Source organism: Thunnus thynnus, chromosome 11 (assembly GCF_963924715.1).
Source record: "Thunnus thynnus chromosome 11, fThuThy2.1, whole genome shotgun sequence".
Classification (NCBI taxonomy): domain Eukaryota; kingdom Metazoa; phylum Chordata; class Actinopteri; order Scombriformes; family Scombridae; genus Thunnus; species Thunnus thynnus.
Genome location: NC_089527.1, coordinates 28,585,596 through 28,612,550, shown reverse-complemented (window position 1 = coordinate 28,612,550; position 26,955 = coordinate 28,585,596). Strand labels below are relative to the sequence as shown.

The window sequence follows — 26,955 nt, the reverse complement described above, 5'->3', positions numbered from 1 at the left end:
TTAATAGTAGTCATTTTTTACATAGAGTAATAATACATAATAAAGTAGTTTTGACCTTAAAAATCAAATGAAGCTTAATCAATCTTTAACTGTATCTAGAAATGTGTTATGATATCTATATAGCAATACAGAAAAAAAATCTATATAGGATTATTTAATGCTTCTCCCAGCACTGTTTGGTCATGTTCTGGCTTTTGACGCCTATATTTACTGTTACGAATTTGTGATGGTGATGATGCAGAAGTTAAAGCTTATTCTACTAGTTGTATTCACTGGAAACTTCTCTGGTTAACAGTCTCATTTTCATGTATGTTTTATGCAAATGCAAGCACACTTGTTATTTGTTTGAACTCCAGTGTAAAGAGGAGTTTTTGTTGCTTTACAGGGCACAATACTGGTCGAAATGAAGACAAATAAAAGCTAAATTCCTCTTGTGCAACACTAACTGGAGTGGGTGAAATTTTCAGGCTCTCTAGAAGTTTCCTGTTAATTCAGTAAACATGTCGCACCATCAAGAATCAGGCAGCATATGAAAACGGACAAATAAATGTGTTTATTTTATTGTGCAGATGTTTCAGTAAAAAGTAGTGGAGCACAACAAGGTAGTGTGTAACACTTTAACATACAGATGAACTTAAAGTCAGAGTGTAATAGAAACATCTCAAAATGTGAACAGCAGCAACATACTCACAGTGTTAGACGCTCCCTGTCATTCTGAAGACTTTGGACCACAAATCATGAAAGATTAGTCATCATGTTAGCCATTTGCATAGGTCTACTTTACTATTTGTCTTTAAAATCAGCAGATCCAACATATTTTAATATTAAAAAAACATTTCTACCTGCAGTCACACTCACAATAGGGCATGTTCAGGAATACAGGAAAAAACACAAAGGCAATAAGTGGCTCATTATGAGTTCCGTGTTAGTGGTTTAAGTCAGTACTGTGACACCGCCTCAGGAGAGGAACAATTTTGTATTCTATGAGGAAGGTGACGGCACCCTCGAGGTCACAGTGTTTCCCAGATGAAGCCCTCCTCACTAGAAGGCATAGTGTAGCTGCTCGCTAATGAAACTGAAGGGAAAAAAAAGACCATGTGTAGATTTGACTGACTTTCTCCTCAAAATAATGATAAGCTCTTTTGAATGACATGTGAAATTTTTACATTCACACATGTTGTAGTTTGGAAATAGAATATTTTTCACATTTTTAACAGCCTCCAAAGAATCCTGAGAGAATTCACAGGCATTTCTGTATGATTCATGAAATATTCAGGATGAATTGTTTGTATGCACCTTTCTATCCTGACCACAATAATGCATATATGTATGGGAAACGGACAGTATTCTCCCAACACATGACAACACAGAATATGGATCAACTCATCAACAGAACATAATTAATAATAATCATTATTATTTTACCAAATGTGCTGTTAGTACCATGAAATAATAACATTACATGCAGCAAATAAAAAGTATTCATTTATTATTGATCATTTTCATGTATTAATAATATTTGGTAATTTGGAAGATAATTATTTAATATTTTGTCATTTTTTTCTGTAATTACTTATTTGGTAATTACTACATACCCACCAAAAGAGTAAGTACCTGTTGTTAATACTTCTACAGTGGGAGGCAGTTTTACTAGTGAATATATAGTAATTATTGTTATAAAAATTAACCTGAAGTGAGCAGAAAGAAATAAAATAAAATAAAGTAATAACAGTAGAGTAATCACTTGGTATTAATTGGGAAACTATGCCAAACAACCCATAGTTTACCCATAAAAACAAGGTCAATAGTGGTAAATAACCTGTAGTAAGTAACATAGTAAATAAATTCTAGGTACTCAGAGCACACATGAACAAACTTTTAAATACAATTTTTTAAATGTAGCATTATAATGTTATTTCTTCATACAAAGACGTTTTTGTACTATAGCCCATTTGATACTGGATTGTCGCTATTTCAGCGTTTTAAAATTTTGATAATGATATATTCGCCAATATTCATTTTTTCTTTTTTTAGATAAATGCATAAAATAAACAAACATTTTGATAAGGTTCCTTTAAATTTGAGTTTTAAACAATTGTGAACAACTGATGTACTGAGCAGGAGGACATTTGACACTTTTTGTCAGTCCTCTCTGGTGGACAAATGTAATAGTGATACTTTAAACATATATTTGGCATTTTTATACTGCAATTTCCTGTTACTTATCGGCTGACGTTGAGTCAGTACTGGCCGATAATATCTGCCTACTGATTTATGTGTTGGGCTCTATTTTGCACCACTAATTACTTCATAATTACATAGTTGATAGTAAGTAATTACTTGCCTCCCAAAATAAACTTATTCATGAGAATGTAAACGCTTGTGAGGATCACAGTTCTTCCCTCTGTGTATTCTCCTGTGTACTCTCAGAGAAAGTGTTCAGGACAACAGTCTGGTCATTTTTGATGTTTCCGGTCTAATGAGTTTGGAACAGATTTCAGCATCTTTGAAACAGACAGCATCTTCCAGGTTCAACACATCAGCCTAAGACTGAAAGATTGCTGGTAAACTGTAAACATGCACCCTTCACACGTTTGCTTTAGTAGGAGACTGATTGTACTGAGCATCTCACATGGATGAACTCTTGTATGACTGTGACAATGTCATTATTGAGTAGATCACGTATCTTGTCTTTCAGTGATTCAAGCTCCTGCAATGTGTGCATAAAAAGTGGTTAAAGTTCAGTCAGACTGTGTAGGCAGTGCCTGGAGGGGCACTAAAGGCACTTTAAAACATGGCCTGAAACATTTTGATGTGTGTCTTATTTGCTAGTATCTAATGGTATGCTGGCTCCTGTATCACAATTAGGCCAACAACTAGCAGAGTGTCTGCCAGAGGACACAGCAACTGTGATGTCCTGCCTGTGCCTGTCACTGTGTCTTTAGAGCTTCAGTTTCCTTGTCTGACCTTTTCAAGTCTGCCCAATATTCACACCAACAACCGTAAGCTTACTCCCCTGCTGCTCTAACCTTTTGGTTGTTGCCATCCTTTATTAACTTGCATCATCTTGATAGGTCTTGTCTCCACGTCGCCTCAGAGCTCCACAGTGCGTAGGTGGCCGCGGGGGGATACTGCAGCCAACACGCTGGCAAGCAAACATTCAGACTGCTCCACGGTGCTGCCACAGCAAGACCAGTGGGGCTTCCCAGGGTGACCCTTATGGCTGTGACCGCAGCCTTTAAATCCTCCTGCAGTCAGATAGGACACGACATGAGATCAGGAACAAAAGCAGGATTTGTGTGGCATTGCACAGGTACGCATACACCACTTTTTCTTCTCAATTTTCCAGTCAAGGAGGACAAAATATTAACATTTCACTTGTTTATTCGGCTCACATCACATTAGAAAAATGCTTACGTGTTTTGGCACAGAGCCTTCTTCAGAGCGTTTTAAGTATATAGGTTCAATTCACTCATATATACAAGGGCAGAGTTAGTACACAGCTGGGGGTTGGACCAAATCATTTGGGAACCAATCACCCTTCTCGTCCCATGGTTCTAGACACAGGGACCAATCTCAAGTTTACAATGAAATCTTATTTAAATCCCATTGCATACAAACATGCATGTTCACAAACACAAACACAAACACTGCTACTAACCATCATTGAGTTCCCACTAAGAACATACACTAGATGGCAATAAAGGGACATAAAGGGTTACAAACAGTTTTAACCTAAAAAACATTTTAAGCTGAAGTCATCATTAAGTCCATTTGGTGTCATAGTGTTGAATGTGTATATCCAAAACATTTGTGTGTATGATGGTCAGTAGCAGTGTTTGTGTTTGTGTTTGTGAAGTTTCATTTTGTATGCAATGGGATTTAAATAAGATTTCATAGTATACTTGAGATTGGTCATTTTTTCATTTTTGGAACATGCCTAGTGGATTTTGGGTTTAGCACTCCACTGAGAATCCCATGGGTGAAGCACAACCTCCTTCGTCAATTCACCACTTTTTCTTCATTTATGTTGAAGGACATGCAGCAGAATTACAGCAGTGCTTTATTTTTAGTTTACTTTTAGGAACTACCACTATTACTGAAGGTAAAAATGATTTACCTTCTTACACGATTGTTTATCATAAATCTATCATGAATTATGTACGTTATTTCCATACTTTCATCCAATTCTGCTTCTTTTAAATACACATAACTTTTCATACATTAACCACAATGCATTTCAACAACTTCCAGACAATGTTCCTGGACATGCTCGCTGTAGATCAACAGAGAAATGACATTTGCAATATATTAAGTTTATCTTACGGATGGCTGCTGTGTGCGTTAACCAAATGAACTTAAATGTAAGCACACATGGAGAAATGAGAGAGCTAAATATCTTCCTCGTAAAAAGACTCAAGTGCCACACGAATATCATCATGAGCAAAAAAGTCATTCAAAAAGCACTGATGACAGTCTTGTCCAATAATACAATAAAGGCCCTGGTTACAAATTGTCTCTGCTTCTGTTTTGTCAGTGCAGTGCTTGACACTCGTCCATTGCAAAAAAAACCCAAAACAAAACAAAAAAACACTTGAATAAAAATGGTATAAGTGCACATTTTGAAGATTTCCTCTGTGTACCTGGCATAGTTCCTGGACAGCCACAGCGAGCCTCTTTGGCTCCTCCACTGGAGCAGAAGGAGCAGCAGTGAAACGTTCCAGTGTGACGCCTGAACTTCCTCTTCACATTTAGGATGAACGGAGAACCCTGCAGGACGAGACAGGACACGGTCAGTCAGTCAGTCACTTAGATGAAAACAGAAAAGTGGCAAGGCCATGTCTATTTTAACATAACATCTCAACTGCAAAATGTGATAAATAACTGTTTTGAGAAGGGAAAAAAAATACATTCAAACTTTAATGTTGGTATACTTTCTCCTATTTTCAAATGTTAAACCTCTGTGTGTTGATTTTGTACCTTGACATGTTGGGCTTTGACACAAACCCACACTGAGTAAGCTCCCAGCTCTTCAGGTGTGTATGAAACCGTGTAGGACCCATCGTTGTTGTCAACCACTGTCGTCTCCACTGTGCTAATGGAAAAAAAAAACTTTTTAATACTACAGAATAATAACACTCTTAAGGGCATGCATTTCATCTTCTCTCATCATGTTTCTTTCTCACACTTCCTTGTATTACTGTAACATCACATCTGTGTTCTGCTTCTCTACATCCAGTTATCAACACAGTAACCACAGCTGTTAACCACAGTTAAAGCCACTATGTGTACAATTTTCATGAGTTAATAGCATTCTTAAAAAAAAAATTGCTTGTAGAAAAACAAGCCAATCTTAATAAAAAGGGTGCAGCCTGTTACTTTGAGCTCATTTATCTCACTGACAGTTCCCATAATGATCTTATTTACACTCCACAAATGATGATCATGTTTTTAAAAACAATAAATCCTGCCATGAAATTTAACCAACACAGATTCTTCTCCATTACATCGTATTGGGCATTGCAGTCACTGGTTGACCTCTAGAGGTCCTCACTGTCTCCAACACTGCTGATGACTTTTAGTGCATCAACTGAGACGCTGTGAGATAGAAGTCGACCACTTTAAAGTGTACAAGAGGTTTGTGTGGTTAGTAGTTGGTGCTGGTTGCACTCGATTTTATCAATGGTTAATTATAGTGGATCTGGTCTTTGTGACTGTGCTTTGACAATGCACATTCAAATTACACACTGAAGACGAAATACATGCACATGCATGTCTTTATAAGGCTGTAAAGGAGTTAGCCTAATTGTCTGAAAAAGCAGGCATTCATACATAAAGCTGTTGTGGATAAGAGATGCTCATAAGAATAAGATATTAGTCTTCCTGGCATTATTTGCTAAAATCAACTATTTTTTTCTGCTTGAAGAATGTTGAATCATTTTAGAAAGGTCTCTATAAGGGCCTGCCTCCTCCAACCAAAGTGACAAAAATAGCTCAACACACAGGTGTTCAGGATTATGTCGTCTTGTTCTGAGCAGATGGGTAGAAGACGACGTAAAACACAATCAATGTCGACACCAAAAACTGCAGTTTGGCACTGGATCACCATTGAAAGTTCCCCTAGTGTAAGGATAAAACCAAACTGCTTTGATTCAAGATGCTTCAGCAGGATGATTTTTTTTTTTAATCTACTAGGCCTCCTGCCACTTTCCTCTCACTTGGTGAATCAGAAATACTTGGTGTAGCTAAGGCTCCATTATTAACTCACCAGTTTTTCTTCTCTTTGTGAACGATGCTGACCAGGACGTGCTCCCCACCTCGTGCCATCTGTTCTCCAGCTGAGTCTCGGCACACCAGGGTGAAGTGACCCTGCTGGCCTTCCCTCCCTCGCTGTAGGCCTGTGAGAAAGAGGGGTGAGATGTGAGAAGCCAGACGAATGCGCAGAGTGACAAAAACTTAAACTACATGGCTAAAAGTATATAACACTTGAACAATGCACTCATATGTGATTACTGAACATCTCATTCCAAACGTTTGGGCATTAATCAGCCTGCCCTCACCTGAGAAGAAAGCAGAAAGCATGGACACACACTAAAGAGAAAGCAAGGCAGAGAGGTCAGAGAGAACACACTCATAGCTTGAGAGAAAAGAAAAGTTTGTCATGTAAATATATACAGTGTAGGCACACACTTTGCAAACACACAAGACGCAGAAAGACAGTCACACACATACAAACACACTCAGAAGAAGCGTCTCTCCAAGTTTAACAGGCGATGCTGCACGGGCACTGAAGAGGAGGCACTTCAGACACAACACACAACACAGACGCTCAGACATTTGTCTTGTGTCCACTGCATTGAGTGCTTACGTAAGCCACTTTCTCCCTAAACATATGGTGCTTGCAGCCAGTTTGAGAGTGACTTTAGGCTCAGCTGGGCTCCAGAGATGCTGACTACGGTTTTCCAAAACCTCCCGTCATTATTTAGTGTTTCATTAGCCGGTGCTCCGCTCGCACAAGATATTCATCAGCTGTTGTGGGGTCGTTGTGGTGTTAAAGCTAACATAATTTGTGTTTACATCAATGATTGATGTTGCTTTGCATTTTCTTTCTATTAGCTGCTGGATAAGTAATGATCCTACACTGTGTTTTCATCTGCTATTGTTCAGAGTTCTCCAGGGGCTTCAGGGTGATGTGTTTGGATGCTGTTGGAGTTGCTACTGTTGCTAATGAAAATACTTCTAATTCTGTTTCTACTCCTTCTATTACTACCTGATGCTACTGCTGCTAACCACATCATTACTGCAACTATTACTGTTGCTACTTCTGATTCCATCTCTGACAGTACTTGTGTTACTTATTACTGTTACTACTACAACTACCACTGATACTACTACAGGCGGATGTAACAGTACAATAAACACTACATTTATTCAAGTGCTGTATAAATCTAAAACTGGCACCATTAATTGTGAAATTGTGCAGAAATGACTTCATGTATATGCACATCACAGAGATGAGCTCATGAGCTACAAAGCACCGTTTAAACAAGAGCATGAAAGGTCTGAAAGACAAAATAACACAATCTTCCTCTTAAAAATTTAAACCCAGATGCAAAACACACATAATGCTCAGTTCAATACAATCAGGGATTTTGTCATAACAGCCTTACGTGATCCAGTATGACCAGTAGCTTCTGGTGGCTAATGTTAGCTGACTTAAAGAGATATTGCTGTGAATCTATTGACTTTATGACTCTTCTCTTACCTACTTGTGCTACTATTACACTACATTTTAGTATGAAAGAAACATTTCAGCAGGGTACATATTTGTGGTCTCAAATCTTAATTTTCCAATAGAACGTCCCCGTTTATTATTTTATTTCAAGATAAACGCGATTAGTTGATCAATAGAAAATTAAGCTACATCTATTTTGATAATCAAATAATTGTTAAGTCCTTTTTTAAAGAAAAAAATACCAAATATTTGCTGGTTTCAGCTTCTCAAATGTGAGATTTTGGTACATTATAATAAACAGAATATTTTACGGACAAAAAAAAGGACATTTGAAGACGTCAGTTTGGGGTGTGGGAAATTATAATGGCTATCAATATACGGCTTATAATGGCTTTCAATATTTATTAACGTTAAGGATAAAGAAAACAATTAATTGAGAAAACAATTGATAATGAGAATAATTGTTAGTTGCTGCCCTAATCTACACTATCAAATGTTACAATTGCATTTCTAAAAGCATCTGAAATTGAGACTTCTATCATGATTTTCTCTTTCTGTTTATTTAACAGTTTACCTTACTTTTCTATTGTTTTACACTACTGTTATAATAAATGTAAAATGATTATTCCTGGGAAAATGAGGCAAACTTAATGTACCATATCTTGTATTTGGCACTTGTGTCCACAGTGGCTGCTGTACAGCAAAAGTTACATAATGAGGCTTTAAAGTCACACAATATGAGCTAGTCTATAATAAGAGCTGAAACAAGTAGTGGTTTAAATAATTACTTGATCAACAGAATAATGATCAACGCAATGTGATGACATCATCTTTGACTCTGGGACACTAATGGCTATTTTTCACTATCTTAAGGACATATAATGGACCCAGCAATTATTTGAAAAATAACCAGCAGATTAATCAGTAATGAAGATAACCATGTAAGTACTGACACCTGTATTACTTTTATACAAATATACGCTTTGATTACAGGGTACAGAAATTACAACCACTGCCATTGCTAAAAAGCTCCTTCTGCTACTACAATTACTATCATTTGGACCACTCTTTCTATGAACACTGCTACTGTGCTGCCACTAATGGGTGTGCATTATCTGTGAATTTATGTGTTCTTGCTAAGCCGAGTACCCAGCAGCTGTCACCACTACACCCGCAACTGTTCTGGCCTCCATCTCACCTGTGCTGTACAGCCTCAAGGTCCAAATCCAACACTTCAAACCCTCTTATCACACAGAGAGGATAATCGTCACTAAGCCTCTGTGATTTCTACTTTCTTATAGTCAACACAGATGTCTGGGCTTTACCTGCTCACTTAAATGGAAGAGTTACACTGTGTAAAGCTGATGTGGCTTTACACAGTGAATGTTAAGTTGGGAGGAACTTAAAAGGTAGAAAAAGCTGGTTTAGCTGATGTGGTGATACAGTGGATTTATGTAGTCCATTCCTTCACATAAAAAAGGAGAACAAACATTAAAACGTCAAAGAAGTGTGGCGCCGTTTGGATAAATGGAAAGGTCACTGCAGGGCGAAGTGTTCTTTGCGGTCCCAAATCAAACAAAATACACCCAGTCCTACACCGACACAGGCCCGCACCCAAACAAACGCCTGACACGGTACAACACACACTCAGCTGGCCGACCTTTTGGCAAGCTTCCCAACGATACATTGTTCTTTGACACCTCAGGGACTCCGCATACAAGTTGTTATTTGCTTCACTACATGTTATTTACCATCTCTAACACAGGTAAACACTACTTGTAGCTAAGCTTCTCACAGAGACAAGCTTTCACAAATTTCTGCTGAGTGAGCAAGTGATGAGTGAGTGAGTGAGTGAGTGAGTGTGTGTGTGTGTTGGAAGGGCGTGATAAGGACAATGCTATTTTGGGTATTATGTTAGGGCTGAAACTAAGGATTATATTAATCATACATTTATCTATTATTATTATTTTTGATTCATCTTTGTTCATTTTAGACAGTGAAAATGCCCACCTGAGCCTTTAACTGCTTTGAATGAAACCTATTGTTCTAAATGTGTTTGTGCAATAATAAAGCTTATTGCTATTATTCATTTTTCCCATTACTGAGTGATGATTTACAGTAGATGTACGTGTACAGTCAGAGAAAAATGAGAAACCCAGGGCCACACTTGGCTCATCTGTATAATTCCTCTTAAATTAATGTTTTTCCCTGTGAATTAACTGCACATCGCAGTAGTCACTCTACTAAAAAATCTAATCTGATGTCATGTTGCCTGCTGATTGAGTGTGTGTGTGTGTGTGTGTGTTTTTCTTCTATTATGAAACACTGGAGGAGTAACTAAATGCCTTTGGTCTTAAAAAAAGTCATTCCTGTTACTCGAAAATGCCCCATAGCCACTTGCAATGTCACATGTAAATGTGTCCTGCACCTCTTCTCTTTCACGGTGTGTGTGTTTGTGTGTAAACACTCCCTCGGTGTACTGCCTTCAGGCCTGTTGAGTCACCTCAACATTCCTTCAGTTCCAAAGGAATTTCTGTCTTTGAGCCAAAGCACCAGGAAGGTAATAATCTTTAACTGGCTGCTCCAGGAGAACTGTAGACCCCCCCCAGTACTTACCCAAAACTCATCCCCTCTACACTCACCTGCCTACAACTACTCCCAGTGATCTCTAGAAATAAAGCTTTGGTTTTCTTGCCAGGTCAAATAGCACTTTAAAAGTATTTAGTTAAACAGGTGGTTGGGGTAACAAACTGCATCCAGCTTTTAAAATAAAGATAATAACTGAATACAGGATACACCTATCAGAAACATACATACTGTGTAATGTATGTGGGGAAAGGGAGCAGAGCAGCAATTTAAACAGGCAGAAAATCCAAAGAAAGAAAAGTACAAAACTCTCAATTAACACCTGATCCCAGGAATACTTGTTTTGCAATTAATTCATGAATATTTACCTGCATATTTGCCTAATGAAGATAATAAAGCTTTGTCAGTATTAACTGAAAGTCTCAAGTCTGTAATACACAATTTACATGTTATCAAACCAACTTTAACCCCAGTGGTGTGCAAAGATGAAACTCCTACATGACTAACATCACAAACTCCTAAGAACAATGTGTCACATGATCCTGACATTTTGTTTTTCATTACAGAAAACAGAACATACTTGCATTAAGCTCTGTTTACCTTCTCCTTCGATGGTGCACTTGCTGAGATCCACCGTCTTAGAGTGGATCACCCCGACCACCGGGTAGCCCTCCACCTCCCCTGCTGGCTCCCTGGGCATGAAGCTGATGCTGCTGTCATCGTCGGGGGCGACTGTTGCCAGGTGGGGGTCGTAGCTGCTCTCTGTCAGCAAGGTCAGTCTTCTCAGGGTCACTCCTTTGGCGCTGAGGATCTCAGCGTCTGAGCCGCAGCTCAGCAGTCTCTCTGCGAACTCCACACCACCTCGAACGTCCAGCAGAGCCTGCTGCAGCTGCGCCTTCTGGAGGTGGAGCTGGTTCCTGTGGGACAGAGATAGCGTGAATGACAGTAGCACCTCCCTTGCACTCGGTGAGAAATATGAATGCACTACATGTCCAGGTGGACTGTGTATATCTATCAAAGTGAAGTTTGCAGTATATTGTTCTGTGAAAAAACGGTGCATCTAATGTTCCTTGAAAAAAACTCAGAGCAGGTGGTGTGGTTATAGTCTCCCTATTATAGTTTTACACCAACAACAACAACAAATTGCAAAATTTCAGAGTTGGCAGTAAGTCAACAACTCCACAAAATACAACTGTCCCATTAGGAGAACTTCATCTTGTTTGTGGGCTTCATAAGTATTATGGCACATATTTGTTTTTGTAGCAGTTTAAACAGCATATTGGACCCCTCTCTCCTGATATAGTAGATGGCCAGAAGTGGAAAATATGTGGAAAAATGTGTAGTTTTAGGGCTTCAACTAACAATTATTTTCATTATCAATTAATCTATACCTGTCTGTCATAATTTCCCAGAGCCCATGGTAATTTCTTCGTATTGCTTGTTTTGCCAGACAAACAATCTAAAACCCAAATATATTCAATTTACAAAAATATAACGAAAGGAAAAGCAGAAAATGTCTCACATTTGAAAAATTTAAACTGGAGAATGTTTGGCATTTTTGTTTGACACTTGACTTAAACAATTTACATATTATCAAAAGTTTTGATCAAATAATTGATTAACTGACAAATCATTTTAGCTATTGTGTAGTTACATGTGTGTTGTTTCATTAAAAACTACCTCAGTCATGTCAGCCAATCTCAAATGAGACCTTTTATTCCAAGCTGAGTATGAGTGAGATGTTTCAAAAATTCTGGGCTGCAGAGTAAACAAAAGTTCTGCTGTTTGCTGACTTCAAAAAATCTTATACTTCCTATAAGACACTTCCTACTCCATGGTAATCATGTTGGTTGTGTCATACCTGCGTTGGACACGGAGCTCCTCCAGACGACGCAGCAGAGACACGCAGTGGGCTTCCACAGCGCTGGCGTAGCCTCGTGCAAATGCCCTCACCTCGCTCGCAGTTGCCTCCACTCGTGCCTGCAAAGCCTCCTGGGATACTTCCACCTGTCACAGAGTGGGAAGGAAAAGTTTAGTTTCAAAATAGGATACCTGATATTTGCAAAAAAGTCATTGACAAATCTTTAATGTTGTGACATGAGAATGGTGTTGTGTATTCAAAACTGTGACAATGAGGTGATTACATTATGTTGATTTACAGTATGTCATAAGTAGCCCAGCACTGGGTTTACACACAACTGAATAAAAGAGAAGACATGTTTTTCCACAACATTCCCCATGTTAAATCCATAGAATCATGGACATAGCGGCAGGTTTCTTAAGTTTGTTTTAAAGTTGGGATTCACATTTGCCACTATATTTGTTATTTACTATAGCATTCAAATCCAACTTTGTGCAATGTGGTGCTTGGTTGGAGCTAAAATGGGTCCAGCAGGCAGCTGCTGAGTATGATAAATGGGGAGACACACCAAAATATAAAGTGACCTCAAAAAAACAATCATTTTCAAAACAGTCTCTATGGTACCTTCTGCAGTGACCGCTCCAGCTGCTCCAGGCGAGGTCGAAGGCGCACTGTCACCAGCTCTCTGATGCGGTCTCCATGACGATCGATAACATCAAGTGTGGGACAGCAGCGGTGGTCACGGTGCAGCGTGGCAGCACACTCCAGGCAGACTGGCAGGTCACAGGGCTGGCAGAAGAGCCGGAGCTCCTGGCCGGGATGAAAGGAGCAGAGGACAGGACGGCAGAGACGACCTCGAGACTTCAGCTCCTCCAGACACTGAACTGAGTGAGACGCTGTTCGCTTCTGCCGCCTGCAGACACAAGATAGAACAGATACAGATACATACATGTCTGGATGTCAGTTATTTTAATAGAGTAGGACAGACTCTACCTGTGTGCCCGGCAGTAGAGTAGAGTAGAGTAGAGTCTACCTGTGTGCCTGGCAGCAGAGTAGAGTAGAGTAGAGTAGAGTAGAGTAGAGTAGAGTAGAGTAGAGTAGAGTACAGTCTACCTGTGTGCCTGCAGTAGAGTAGAGTAAAGTAGAGTAGAGTAGACTCTACCTGTGTGCCTGGCAGCAGAGAAGAACAGAATAGAATAGAATAGAATAGAATAGAATAGAATAGAACAGAGTCTACCTGTGTGCCTGGCAGCAGAGCAGAGTAGAGTAGAGTAGAGTAGAGTAGAGTAGAGTAGACTCTACCTGTGTGCCTGCAGTAGAGTAGAGTAGATTAGAGTACAGTAGAGTAGAGTAGAGTAAAGTAGAGTAAAATAGACTCTACATATGTGCCTGCAGTAGAGTAGAGTAGAGTAGAGTAGAGTAGAGTAGAGTCTACCTGTGTGCCTGGCAGCAGAGTAGAGTAGAGTAAAGTAGAGTAATTCTACCTGTGTGCCTGCAGTAGAGTAGAGTAGAGTAGAGTAGAGTAGTGTAGAGTAGACTCTACCTGTGTGCCTGGCAGTAGAACAGAGTAGAGTAGAGTAGTGTAGAGTAGAGTAGAGTAGAGTAGAGTAGTGTAGAGTAGAGTAGAGTAGAGTAGAGTAGACTCTACCTGTGTGCCTGGCAGTAGAACAAAGTAGAGTAGAGTAGAGTAGAGTAGAGTAGAGTAGAGTAGAGTAGAGTAGTGTAGAGTAGAGTAGAGTAGTGTAGAGTAGAGTAGAGTAGAGTAGTGTAGAGTAGAGTAGAGTAGAGTAGAGTAGTGTAGAGTAGAGTAGAGTAGTGTAGAGTAGAGTAGAGTAGAGTAGAGTAGTGTAGAGTAGAGTAGTGTAGAGTAGACTCTACCTGTGTGCCTGGCAGCAGAACTCGCACAGGTTGACACAGCAGACCTCGCAGCGGCTCTCGGCGCCTCCTTCCCCGCACAGGTCGCATCCCAGCGGGCCGTTCGTCACCAGAGTCTCCAGGAACACTTCGTCCAGCGCTAGGTGGTCGATGCTGAGCCCGGCCGGCCCCGAAGGCGGGATGTCCACTTCGGAGTCACAGTCGGGGCAGAGCACCGTCACGGTGACGGCGAGTCGGTCCTCCTCCACCGCCTCGCCGCCCCTGCCCTCCTCCGGACCGCCCCGGTGTCTGCGAGAGGACACCGAGAACGGCTCCAGCTGGCCGATACAGTCGGAGCAGAAGGTGTGCAGACAGGGCAGGATTTTAGGGTCCCGGTACAAGCGTTTACACACGTTACACACCGCCCTCGGGTTCACTGCGACGCTGTGTAGCTCGTGTTCCGAGTTTAAAGTCGGCTGCTCCGCGTTTTTCTTGTGTTCACGCTGCGACATTGTCTGTTTTCGGTGACTTCTTGTGCCAAAAACAAAACACTGAATACCAGCTCAAAATCCACCCTGCTGTAACAAACTCTTCAGTACTGAAACTTAACTTCTGTTGTTCTTTTCTCCTGCATATAACCACTCACATGAAACTTAACCATCACACGTTCTTATTCAAACTTCAGCTCATTGATTAAAATCCCACCGGAATGTCCTACTTTCCTTCAGAAGTAGGCTGCGTTCACTGATCCACGGGACATTTGACACCTCACCCAACACCAGACCAATGGGAAGCCTCCCATTGCCTGTCAGGGGTGGTCCAAAGACTTTCCAGGACTCCTTACTACCAAACTGGGACCCTGACTGTCCCCATCTACCGGCAGGACAGAACAATATGTTATTTTATGGCATGTGTGGACTGATTGATGTTGTGATTATCATCTGTAAACACACGTGTAGTTAGTGTAGGCTGATGGGTAATGCTGCATTCAAGTACTGTATGTTTTCGAAAATATCAACTTGAGGGGAAAAAAAACATCAGTATCAACACTTTAGTGGTAATTATTAATTTGTATTAATTACTTAAATTACACAATTATCTAATTTTTCATCATAAATATTACATCAAACGCATTTATTTCAGAACTAAATGTATTTAGTTTATTACTTAACTCAGTAATGGCTACTAATTTCATGATACTCTGTAACACTCTTAGTTTTTATATGTTAAAATTTCCATATTTTAACATTGCTCTTATTTTGCTGCAATTTCTCCGCAAAGATGGTGGTTCATCTCATTTTATGATAAACAGACAGATAAAAATAAAACTCAAGCTGAATTCAGGCTTCAGAAAGGTTTACTGACAAATAATGTACAGAGCCTTCACTTAGGACATGACACATACAGTACATCAGAGGAAATACAAAGAAAATGTAAAACTTGTCAAACTTGCACCACAGAGTTAATTGTCGTTACACAGTAACAACATCCACTGTAATAAATTAATAACCAAGTAACTTAATATTACATTACTGCTTTATGTTGTCATTACTTTATCAAAATCTAAACAAATGTGTTGCCTGCACATGCAAACACCCAGCTTTATCATTATTTATAAAGTAAATTCAATGTGTGTGTGTCTGTGTCAGATTAGATCAGACAATAGATGCAGAGGACACTGATCATAATACTCAGGTATGATCCTGGCCGGGAGGATGCAGCACTGTAGGTGAAGTATGTGTTCTTCGAAACACCAGAGCCTGTAAAATATGCAAAGATGCAAAGATTCAAATCTTTTTTTAAAATGCAATTAATTTTTTTTTCTTGAGGATACTTGTCTTCGTTTGGATTTTAAACTTTGTGTATTATAAGATAATGCTAAAAAAAACATTTTTTCTATTTTTTTGTTTTGTTTTGTTTTTATTGAGAAATGAGCACCTGATGTCACTTAAATTAAATGAGTATTCCACCAATTTACTCCCTCAATAAAGTTGGGGTGTTTGTGAGAGACAGATTAATACAATAACTTTCAAAATCAAAGCAGCAGAGGTCAAAATATCCTGATATTTAATCCCTAGTATGGATCCTATACACTACCCATAATGCACCTCAACTGTCTTTCATTATATGCTCCCTCCTTGCCATGCCCGTGTCTTTCAAACCCCTCACTCCTAGTTTATAATGCAGGCTTTTTGTTAAAAAATTGAAGTCCCAAACTGATAGAACCCTGATGACATCACTATGACATCATCAGGCCTATGTTTTCACTTTCTCCATAGTCACAAATGACGTTGTGCAGCTGCTTTAACAGACTGAATATTACCCGTCATGCTGAGTAAACTGAACTTCATGGAGTACCCTTTAAATTTCTGCAGCATACACTGCCAATTCATAACACATCAACCTAGTGATTTTAAATTTCACAGATATGCTTATTAAAAAAAAATAAAAGTGTACCTGTTATTGTTGCTTCAGAGACCGCAATCACCAAGTCATTTTGAATCCTGAAGGTGTAGGTGTCGCTGACATTGACTGGCTGAAGCCTGCTCACTACACTGAATATCCCTGCAGAGTTTTGCGTGAAGCTCGTGCTCCCCCGCAGGACATTCCCAAAATAGTCCAACCACGTCACGTTTGGTTTAGGGAACCACCTGCTTGCCTCAGCAGACAGGGTGCCATTTGAGAATGTAAATGTGGGGGCTGAAAAAGCTGTGAAAAAGTGAAATAAAAATCATTAATTCATGCTGCAATGTCAAATTTTCAAGGCAGCTATGTGATATTTAGTGTGCTGCCAGTAAACAGTCATGTCACATTGGGTACAGCTACTTTTTAAGCCTCAGGTCATAAAATACCTGAAAATAAAGTAGTAAAAAAAACAAACAGGTGTAATAATACAGTTAAAGGGAACTATAGAGAAGGGACATTTTTCTTATCTATCCTGTGATAGTCTGACTCAACAGATGAGTGTTTCAACTCAGACTGCTACAAATGTTCTCAGAGATATTCATTATCAAAGCAAACACAAGGAAAGTAGAAAGACGAGTACTCTTACCTGCTGTTCTCAGGTGAATGTTGACCTTCCCTCCTCCATCAGAGGAGCTGATATGGCAGGTGTACTCCCCTTCGTCATTACGTTTCACACTCCTCAGCAACAGAGAAGCGTTCCCTTTGGGCAAAGCATCAGGGAAGATCTGAGTTCTCCCTTTGTACTGTGAGTTCTGGTCCTTAAGATCTGCAGCTCCATTCTCATACAGGTAAACAACTCCACTCAGTTCCTTCTTCTCCCAAGTTACTGACATTTCTCTGAATGTGGTTTGTTCACTGGTCGTGTGAATATAGCAGCTTAGAAGCTTATCCTCTCCAAGGTTGGCGATGGGCAATCTGTTGCTGCTCTGCACCTCAGACAAGGAGCCTGATGGAGGAGGACACAGACACAGACTTGAAATGCAATGAAAATATGTCCAGATTATTAGCTCCAACACAGGGTTTAGGTGTTTTAGTCCTTTTTGTTTTCCTATGAGATGGGATATATCAAAAAATGTAACAGATTTCAATGACATTTAGTGGAAAGTAAGGGCTTCAGAAAAAGTGAGTGATTATTTGTGTATATCCAAGAATTTGTTAATGTATTTCCTAACATTGTGAGAGAGCATCTTTGAACATCTTCACCACCACAGTGGCGCTTCCTTGCTAAAAAAAATATGGAACATGTATCCCATGATTATTTGTTATTGTATTCTGATGTAGATCTGGATTCAGATTTTTTAAATGAAACAAATTTAGAAGATTGTGTAGCTGTGGATAATTGCATTTTGCAGCTGAACTTAAGAGGCACACGCACATCCTCACATTCCTTGCAGGGACTGAGTAGCAAATATCTGCACTGAAAAACAAAAAAATACCCCCACACTGCGTGTTCACTCCCAGTTTTATTCTGTGTTGGCATCACTGACAGCTCTAACCCCAACCCAACCTGAACATATGATCTTTTACAGGTGGGCTAACCTAACCAAACCCTACTGTACCAGAAGAGGACCATATGTAGTCAAACATGTCTATGTTGGAGGAAAAGAAAAAATGGTGAGAAACAAGCAAGATGTCTCTACAAACATAATTTATCTCAGATGGAAATTCAACCTACATTGAAATGCACATTACAAATAACACCACACCAGTGGTTGAAGAAGTATTCAGGTCCTTTACTCAAGTAAAAGTACCAATACAGCAAGGTAAAAACACTCCATTACAAGTAAAAGTTCTGCATTAAAAATCCCACTTAAGTAAAAGTACATCAGTATTATTAAGTAAGATTTACTTAAAATATTAAAGTAAAAGTACTCATTTCGTCCCTCTGGAGGTGGAGCTAGTTTGAACTACTTCATATACAGTTAACTAATCCAGGGGTTCCCAACCTGGGGGTTGGGCCCCTCCAAAGGGGCTTCAGTTAAATCTGAGGGTTTGTGAGATAATTAATGGGAGAGGAAAGAAGAAAAAACACGAATCTGTTTTAAATGTTTTCTCTAATCTTTCAAATGATCATTTGAACATTTATTGAAATGAAAGCATGTGAGAAGTTTAGAGGGAAAAATCACTATTTGGTGGAGCTGTTAACAACTCATAGACATCTGAAATGTGACCCCAACTACACACTGCTTTTTGTAAGACGTCAAAAGCCAAAAAGGTTGGAAACCACTGGTTTCATCTTTAACAATGTGTTGGATTTTAAAAGCTTGTTATATTATCCATTGTGTCAAATGTTCATCTGAATAGTAAAAGCTGTTAAATAAATGTAGTGGAGTAGAAAGTACAATATTTCCCTCTGAAATGTAGCTGAGTGGAAGTATAAAGTAGCATAAAACAGAAATCCTCAAGTAAAGTACAACTACCTCAAAATTGTTCTCAAGTACAGTACAGTACACACCGACATACACACATTAACTGTCTTTTTGTTTAGACACATGAACACACCCATGAGGCCTGAAAGAGACTAATCATCACTAATGATAACAGCATGTCACGATGATATGCGGTTCTTACCTGAGAATGCCAAGGCTAAGATGAGGATGATGATGGCCGAGAATATGATGATGAGGATAATCATGCTACACACAAAGAGAAACACACACACATAAAATCAGCTTGTGTAAAGTGCAGAGAAGCAAACACACAGCGGGGTTCGGCTAAAATCGACTCATGGATCAACTTCACAACAACCAAGACAAGATGATCCTCCCGCTGTGGAAATCTGTACAAACACAGCAGTGGTTCAGATCCTTTACTTAAGTAAAAATAATTTCATTAGAAGTAAAAGTTCTGCATTTTAAATCCAAGGTACAGCAAAATATACTTTAACTATCAAAAGTAAGAGTACTCACTTGCAGAAGAATGGCTTCTGTGACAACTACATGTTGTAGTTGTTACTGATGCATTAATGTGTAAGCAGCATTTTACTGTTTTGTACGTATCTGGTCAAGGTAGAGCTGGTTTTAACTACTTTCTGTTGACTTAGGTAGTTTAATCCTGTGGTTCCTAAGCTAGGGGCCCTCAAAAGGGTCACAAGATGAATCTGAGGGGCTGTGAGATGATTAACAGGGTAAGAGAGAAGAGAAAATGAGGTCCTGCTACACAAAAATGTTTCAGACATTCCTCTAACCTTTTCTTTAAGATTTTTGTGAAATCATCATTTCCACGTTTGCCCTTAAACTGTTATCTAAATGAAACCATTTGAGAAGTTTAAGAGAAAATCTCTCTTTGGTGGAAGTGCTAACAACTCATACACATCCCAAAAATGACAAGGGCCCCATGTAGACCCTGCTTTTTGAAGAAATTCAGAAATGAAATTACCGGTTTAATCTTTAACAATGCTTTTTCAGTGTTTTTTATGTAACATCGTAATCTGAAAAGTTGCAAGTAACTAGTAGTTGTTAAGTGTAGTGTAGGAAAATAGACAATATTTCCCTCTGAAATGTAATGGAGTAGCAGTATAAAGTAGTATAAAATGGAAATACTAAAAAAAAAAGTACTAGTACAGAACTTGAAAAAATGCACTTAGTATACTTTCCATTACTATAGAGACCTATATGTTTACATATTTGAATCCCTACCTGTAGAGAACACCTTATAAAAACCTTATTCAAAGCTTATATCCACACCTGCTGAAGATGATCTGTCCCAGGGAAGCCATGGCTGCAGGCAGAGCGTCTTGAAAAGAACAAACAATTCGATCCTTTTGATGAAGTCAGAGGTCCAGTCACACCATTCCCTTTAAATATCCATTCTTCCAAAAATAGTTTCCACACATCCTCTACTGCTGAACAGACTTCTTTGACTTCCACGGAATGACAGTCTTCTGTTTGGTCTCTTTCACAGCACTTTAAACACAACACCATAAGTAAATATTACCTTTAAGGTGTGTGCTTTTTACTTGTTGACATGTTGTCACAGTAACTCACTTATCTTATCAACATAAAGGTGCAGGCTACTAACACTACTAATGAGAGAAAAGTGCTCCAAATCAGAAGGTTGTTCCAAAAACATTTGGTATGTTTTATATACTGTAAAAAATGTAACTAGTCATTTATATGACTATATCATATGGTGTATCGGTTGCTGTTGGATAATGTGTTGTGAAGATATTGCGCGTAAAGGCAAAAGAATGTTAAGTACTCAGTGTTTCTTTCAACAGTTTACTCAAGGTGGAGTAAATTACAATTTGTAGAGGTGGAAAAGCCTCAGAAACAGCACACATTTGACACTTAGACATTCATTAAGTGATATGGAAAAAGTTGTATCAGCTAGAGAATGTTTGTTGTCAAATATATTAAATTATCTCAACCTTTTCCTCACAACAGAGTTTGAATACATTCAAATTTGACTGCAAATAGACTGATAATATTCCTTGATTGAAGACAGACTAGCGTAATCAGCATGACACGGGATAAAGAAGTGACCTTTAATGACCACTAAAAAATTCTTCAAAAAGTCTGAAGTTCCAATATAACCACATGAAATAAGAAGTAGTTTTTATTTCAGTTTTTTTTACACATCATCCTTCTTCTAAATACAGACAAGAGCCTGAGAAAAAAAAATACATGCAAAGTTAATTTTCAGTAACAGTTGCACTGCCATACAGGTGAACTGAATCATTTAGTAGTGATTATGATGGCTTTGACCTTTAAAACACCTTTGACTTTTATGTTTACTTAACAAGTAATAAATGAAAACACTCACTGGATCTGCATCCTGTATCCTGTATCTAAAGGTAAAAGTCATCACTGGAGGGATGAACACCATTCTTCCAAAAGATTTTCCCTCATTTGGTGTTTTGATGATAGTGGTGGAGAGCGCTGTCTAACACCTCAATGCAAAATCTCCCATAGATGTTCAATTGTGTTGAGATCTGGTGACTGCGAAGGTCATAGCATATGATTCACATCATTTTCAAACCATTCAGTGACCCCTCATGCTCTACGGATGGGGGCATTGTCATCCTGGAAGAGACCACTCCCATCAGGATAGAAATGTTTCATCATAGGATAAAGGTGAGGATTCAGAACAACTTTGTATTGATTTGTAGTGACCCTTCCCTCTAAGGGGACAGGTGGACCCAAACCATGCCAGCAAAATGTCCCCCACAGCATAACAGAGCCACCAGATCCCCTCACTGAAGGGGTCAAGCAATTCAGACCTGTACCAGTGTTTCCTTTAATTTGTCACTCGTCTGTATGTCTACTGTTGTGCCTCATTTTAAATGATGTGTGTTGTCCTTGTTGAGTGTTGTTCCAACATTGAGTGTATTTTTTTAATTATGACCTGCCAAAAGAATGCAGATGAACATGGTACAATAACATTTATGTTTAAAGGAATAGTATAATAATAGAATAATATTTTGGGAAATACGCTTATATGCTCTCTTTTTGAGGATTAGATGAGTGGGTCAATACCACTCTAATATCTGTGCACTGAGTTCATAACTGGAGCCAGGAGGCTGCGATCTTGTCCTAGCATAAAGACTGGAACCAGAGGACTAACAGCTAGCTTGTTGTTACAGCACATAACTCCCCTCAAAACCACTGTTTTTTACATTTCTGTTTGAAAAAAGATTAAGTCAACTAGATTCAATGTGTTAATCAGTGAGCTTTAGAGGTGCTAGTATGCATATGTTTTAACTTTAAAAAGAGCTAGGCTAGCTGCTGCTCTTTATGTCTTTAATCTAAGCTAATTGGTTCCCAGCTCCAGCTTTGTATGTAATGCACAGACATAAAAGTGGGATCAGTCTTCTCACGTAAAAATATTTAAAAACTATTTCTTTATTTTTGTGCGTGGTTCCTTACAAAAGAAGACTGGAACATTGTGGTAAACCACCGTGTCATTCTTATTCATACTGATCGCCATCCAGATTTATTTAAGGTAAAATATGCTGTAAACCATTTGAATGTTTCCTCTCGTGCTTGACACCTTTTCACTCAGCTGGAGGTGGAGAGAACATCATATGCATGCAACTGCTTGATCCTTTAGTGGATGAACAAGATTTTCTGAGAGAAAGAAAAAGTAGACAATTGAACTGGAGCGGCCTCTCAAAAGCATATCTGGGAACCTTTTTTTTCAGTCTGACGTTCATTTCAGCCAGCATGGCTCACTTGGCTCATGATCTCCCTCAAGGACTTTTTGAAGTAATAAGAAATGCTGTGAGTACGTTCCTCCTGATAGTCATCTTTTACCTTCTGCAGTATATATTTGACATGCATTTTGAATGCTCATGCAAACCAGATGAAGGCATACACGTAAATGGTGTACTGTACTTGGCTGTCCCTCCTTTCATCCTCACCTGGATTGTCAACGTCATTGAGCTTTTCCCTAAAAGGAAGATTTTTCCTAACTGCCGCTATCGTGTTTGCGGCTTTATTCTTCAGTTGATCATCAAGTACTTGTGTCTGAGTGCCATATGGGGAGCCACTGTTCTGTTTGATGGAGATTGGTACTTTTGCCTCATGACAAACCACAACATCTCCCAGACTGGAATTCCTTGCAAAGAAAAGCTGACCCACGAGGAGAACCTCATCAAAATCCAGTATAAGACCAAATCACTTGTAAGTAACGATGAATGGCAATCAAATAAGAAAAACTTTAATAATTTGTGATATGAAGTGGTTTAATATGATTATACAGAGTTCATTTTTCAAACTTACAATTACATATTACATTTGCATTTAGTAAACATTTTGTTTACTAAATGCAAAAGAAAATTTTAACAATAAAATCCTCAGCTGAAGTTTGTTGTATATTATGTCTGCACAGTTTAGAGCACTGCAGTGTATGTGACTAACAAAGGACTTTTAAAGTATGTTAATATTATCAATTATATACTCTCAGTGATCAACAAACTCTCTAATTTGGTACTCCAATAACTCCAATCAAAATATTAGTAAAATTACATCTTAAATTAGTCCAAAAAAGCAACACTTCATGTGTTCAATATTAGGAAGAATGACTTATTAACACGCCAATTCAGAGTGCCACCAAATTTCGGGACAGGAGGAGGTAAACGGCCCTGAAAACCTATTTTGTAAATCAGCTTTTTACTATAAGTTATTTAGCAGTTAGTCTTTTTTCAGAGTTTGAATAGTTTTGGTTATTTAAATTCAGATTTTTTTCTGTATTTTTTGTTTCAGTTTGTGCTTCTCATAGGAAAAAGATGATGTCACATACTCCTGAGCACCAGCCACGCTAGCAGTCAGTGTTGTAGTACTCGGACTCGGACTCGAGTCTGACTTGAGTCCTGATTTTCAGGACGCAGACACATCATTGGTATAGAAGTTCTTTAGCGTGAGTGAAGAAGACTCGAAGTTGGCAGTGTGTGATACCATTAAGTCCACAAAAAAAAAAATAAATATGATTAATTATTTAATTCTTATAAAGAAAATCAGAATTGCCAAAAATCGTAATTGGTAGGACAGACTTTTAAAAAATTGGAAATCAGAACGGCCAAGAAAATTGCAATCGATGCATGATTAATATTAATATGAAATCACAGCTGTCATTTTTGTTTAATGTAGACCTTTTTTATTTGTATGTCAGCTCTTTGACCGTGCCGGAGTGGATCACTGACTCAGACTCAACCTTGATGACTCAGACTCAGACTTGGACTTGGACTCAGGTAATGGGGACTTGACTCAGGCTCTTCTTTGGTGATTTGGACTTGAACACTGGGGACTTGAGACTCAACTCAGACTCAGGACTTAGTGACTCGACTACAACACTGCCAGCAGCTAGCATGGTGCTATAGTGATGGCAATGTTAGTCAGTGAGTTAGTCCACCACTTTAGTCCAGACTGAAATATCTAAATAACTACTGATGGATTGCCATGAAATTTTGTACAGACAACACAATGGCAAACAATGGCAAAATGGTACTTCATGATGGTGGGTGCTGGATCTCCAGTGTTGACACTGAATATTGGGTTATGGAAGAAGACCTGAAACAAATTGGAGCTTGACTGAAATCACAAAAATGTTGTGTTTTATGTTTCTTGAAACTATTCAATGGATCTCTTTTAATGTTTACCTTTGTTTGTTTTCCAGGACATTGGCTTTGGCGTAATCTGTCCTTTTCTTTTAGTTTGGAGCTTTGGTGGACATTTAAGACGCTGTTGTGTCAGAAGGAAGATGTGGAAAAAGTGCTCTGAGACACTGCAGTTTATGTTCCCCCCCTACTACAGAATGGTTTATGAAGATCTTCTGGCAGAGAAAGTAAATTGCCATTTGAAAAATGAGCTAACAAAAATAGCAGCAATCAGAGCAGAGGCAATCTGTAAGCCCTACCTTCAATCTATTGGTGATCATGAGCAGCGATTAAACAATACAAGTAATAGCACTGATAATGTCAACAACACAGTTTTAGAAGCCTGGCAGAAAATTTCAGTCTCAGATTTCTACCTGATGGATGAGCATGAGAGACAAGAGGATTCAGACTCTGCTTCCACTCCCCCACGTCATCTGAAGCCTCCAGCTGAAGCTGCTTCAGTCCTGGAGGATGAAAATATGAAAGGAGAGTCCAACAGAGAAGAAGACTCTGATGTGGTCTCCACTCCTCCAACTCCTCTGACCCTGCCTGCTGAAGCTGCTTCAGTCCTAGAAGGTGAAATTCTGAAAAAAGAGCCCAACAGAGAACCAGACTCTGTTAAGGTTTCTCCTCCAGCTTGTCCTGTTTCCCCTGCTGATGAACCTCCTACCATCACTGCAGTCTAGGAGCATTTCACCATCAGCCAGGATGAACCAGCAGAACAGCCAGCACCTCACCCAGAACCAGACTTCAACTAGGACTATTAACTGTACTGCGCATACTGTACATGAATCTTTATTTTTCTTTAATGAGTTATGTACGTTAGTTACCTATGTGTGAAAAGAACAAATTCATAGGTCTTGAATTTGAGATTTGACTGAACTGTTTTGTCTTATCTTATAAAAGATAACCTGAGATAACCTGATCTCAATGAGATTTCCTGACTAAATAAAGCTTAACTTACTAAATAACTTTTATTAATCTGTCTCTGTGTGAAATGTGTAATGATGAAAAAAAATGATTCAAGATGGTGAAGTTGTAGTACAGTAAGTAGTTTAGCTTAATTTAACATGGAGAGATGGACGTGAAAGAAAATGAGAAAAAGCCCAGAAGCTTATACAGAAGTCTTAAATGTGTGAGGGTGTGTGTGTGTGTGTGTGTGTGTGTCATGAGTTCTGCAATGTTGACTCAACAATCAGATTCTCTCTTCACACACTCTTCAGCTTGAGGGTCAACTGTGTTTCAATACTCTTGAGTGTGTTGTTGAATTTTTTGTTGAAAACTTTTTGTTGTCGCTTTGAGCGTCAGGCTTGTTCTGTCTTGAGATATATAGCAACAAATTAATTATGGAGTTCATTGAAGGCATCTACAGACCCATTAGGCTATGTGAGAGTTTTTTGGGGCTCTTGTAAGTGTCAGGTAAGACCAACTATAGTGTCACCTCCACATTAATGTAAAATACCAGGTAAAATCAAATAAATTGTTCTTGTACTTCAGCATAAAGACATGTGATCTCTTGTATGTTATTCGGATTTCACTGGTGGATGAACTGTGGAGGCTTCAGCAGAGAAAACAGCTCCCATCTGCTGTGACTGCTGAAGACATGAGTGACCTGCTGGTGGAGGAGAGCAAGAGCACAGTGAGAGTGAAGTGAGTTACGGACACACACAGACAGTCCAGCACTACACCTGACCTGAACTCTGCTCATATCACACCAATCTGTCTCAAATGAGGAAGAGAGGAACAGTAATGATGAATCTTGTGTTTTCTTCTGTTTGAAGGCTCTGGGAGTTTGAACTGGAGGATTTTGATGCTGATGTCAAGTCTTTTATAACACTGGTAAGAAAGACACCAGAATCCTGAAAAGATATCACAGTGGTTCAGAATCAGTTGTTAAATTACACTTGATTTATTCTCTCAATAGGTCAAATCAGCTCATCATATCTCGTTCCTTGTTTCACTTTGTTTTGAGGTGAACACCAGCATGAAGATGAGAGATGTGAGTTTAAAGCCAGAAGGCTCCTCAACCCTCCAGAGAACATCCCTCCTCGGTGTCAGTGAGTCAAATTTTGACACATATTTATTAACAGTTACAGTACAATGGTTGTGATGCCTCTGTGGTGTCCTGAAGACTCTGATGTGGTCTCCACCCCTCCACCTCCAGTTGAAGCTACACTTCCCCAGCTTCACTCCTGGAGGATGAAAATATGAAGACAATCCCAACAGAGAACCAGACTCGGCTGAGGTTTCTCCTCCACCTCGTCTTACTACATCTGCTGATGAACCTCCTGCCATTACTGCCTCCAGGAGTGTTTTTTACCATCAGCCAGGATGAAACGGCAGCACCTCGCCCAGAAC

At 39.1% G+C, this 26,955-nt stretch overlaps 2 protein-coding genes across 3 annotated transcripts; both read right to left on the bottom strand.

The window, feature by feature from the left end:
- Positions 1–530: 530 nt before the first annotated feature.
- Positions 531–15,068, bottom strand: trim45 (tripartite motif containing 45). 2 transcript variants are annotated; one of them, XR_010930679.1, is made up of 9 exons: positions 14,061–15,068; positions 12,807–13,095; positions 12,183–12,328; positions 10,922–11,238; positions 6,269–6,398; positions 4,981–5,095; positions 4,644–4,770; positions 3,030–3,248; positions 531–1,075 (listed from the first exon to the last, which is right to left on the bottom strand). XR_010930679.1 is itself a non-coding variant. In XM_067604295.1 (8 exons), exons 1-8 carry the CDS (start codon positions 14,546–14,548, stop codon positions 3,094–3,096), a joined length of 1,767 nt encoding a protein of 588 aa, XP_067460396.1. In that variant the 5' UTR covers positions 14,549–15,068; the 3' UTR covers positions 531–3,093. The 2 variants fall into 2 exon arrangements, 1 of the variants encoding a protein (XP_067460396.1); XM_067604295.1 differs by having other exon boundaries at positions 531–3,248.
- Positions 14,845–20,220, bottom strand: vtcn1 (V-set domain containing T cell activation inhibitor 1). Its single transcript, XM_067602598.1, has 5 exons — positions 20,189–20,220; positions 19,074–19,138; positions 17,089–17,448; positions 16,494–16,745; positions 14,845–14,909 (listed from the first exon to the last, which is right to left on the bottom strand). The coding sequence occupies exons 1-5, from the start codon at positions 20,218–20,220 to the stop codon at positions 14,845–14,847; spliced, it is 774 nt and encodes a 257-aa protein (XP_067458699.1).
- Positions 20,221–26,955: the final 6,735 nt, after the last annotated feature.

Excerpts from the sequence above, each read along its gene's own strand:
- trim45 (XM_067604295.1), bottom strand. The coding sequence starts at position 14,548 with ATGTCGCAGCGTGAACACAAGAAAAACGCGGAGCAGCCGACTTTAAAC. Across the intron at positions 6,399-10,921 it reads GTGCACCATCGAAGGAGAAG|GCCTACAGCGAGGGAGGGAA; the intron begins GTAAACAGAGCT and ends TCTTTCTCACAG. Across the intron at positions 5,096-6,268 it reads CACAAAGAGAAGAAAAACTG|CACAGTGGAGACGACAGTGG; the intron begins GTGAGTTAATAA and ends TTTTTCCATTAG.
- vtcn1 (XM_067602598.1), bottom strand. The coding sequence starts at position 20,220 with ATGGCTTCCCTGGGACAGATCATCTTCAGCAG. Across the intron at positions 19,139-20,188 it reads GGACAGATCATCTTCAGCAG|CATGATTATCCTCATCATCA; the intron begins GTGTGGATATAA and ends CTTTGTGTGTAG. Across the intron at positions 16,746-17,088 it reads CATTCACCTGAGAACAGCAG|CTTTTTCAGCCCCCACATTT; the intron begins GTAAGAGTACTC and ends ACTTTTTCACAG.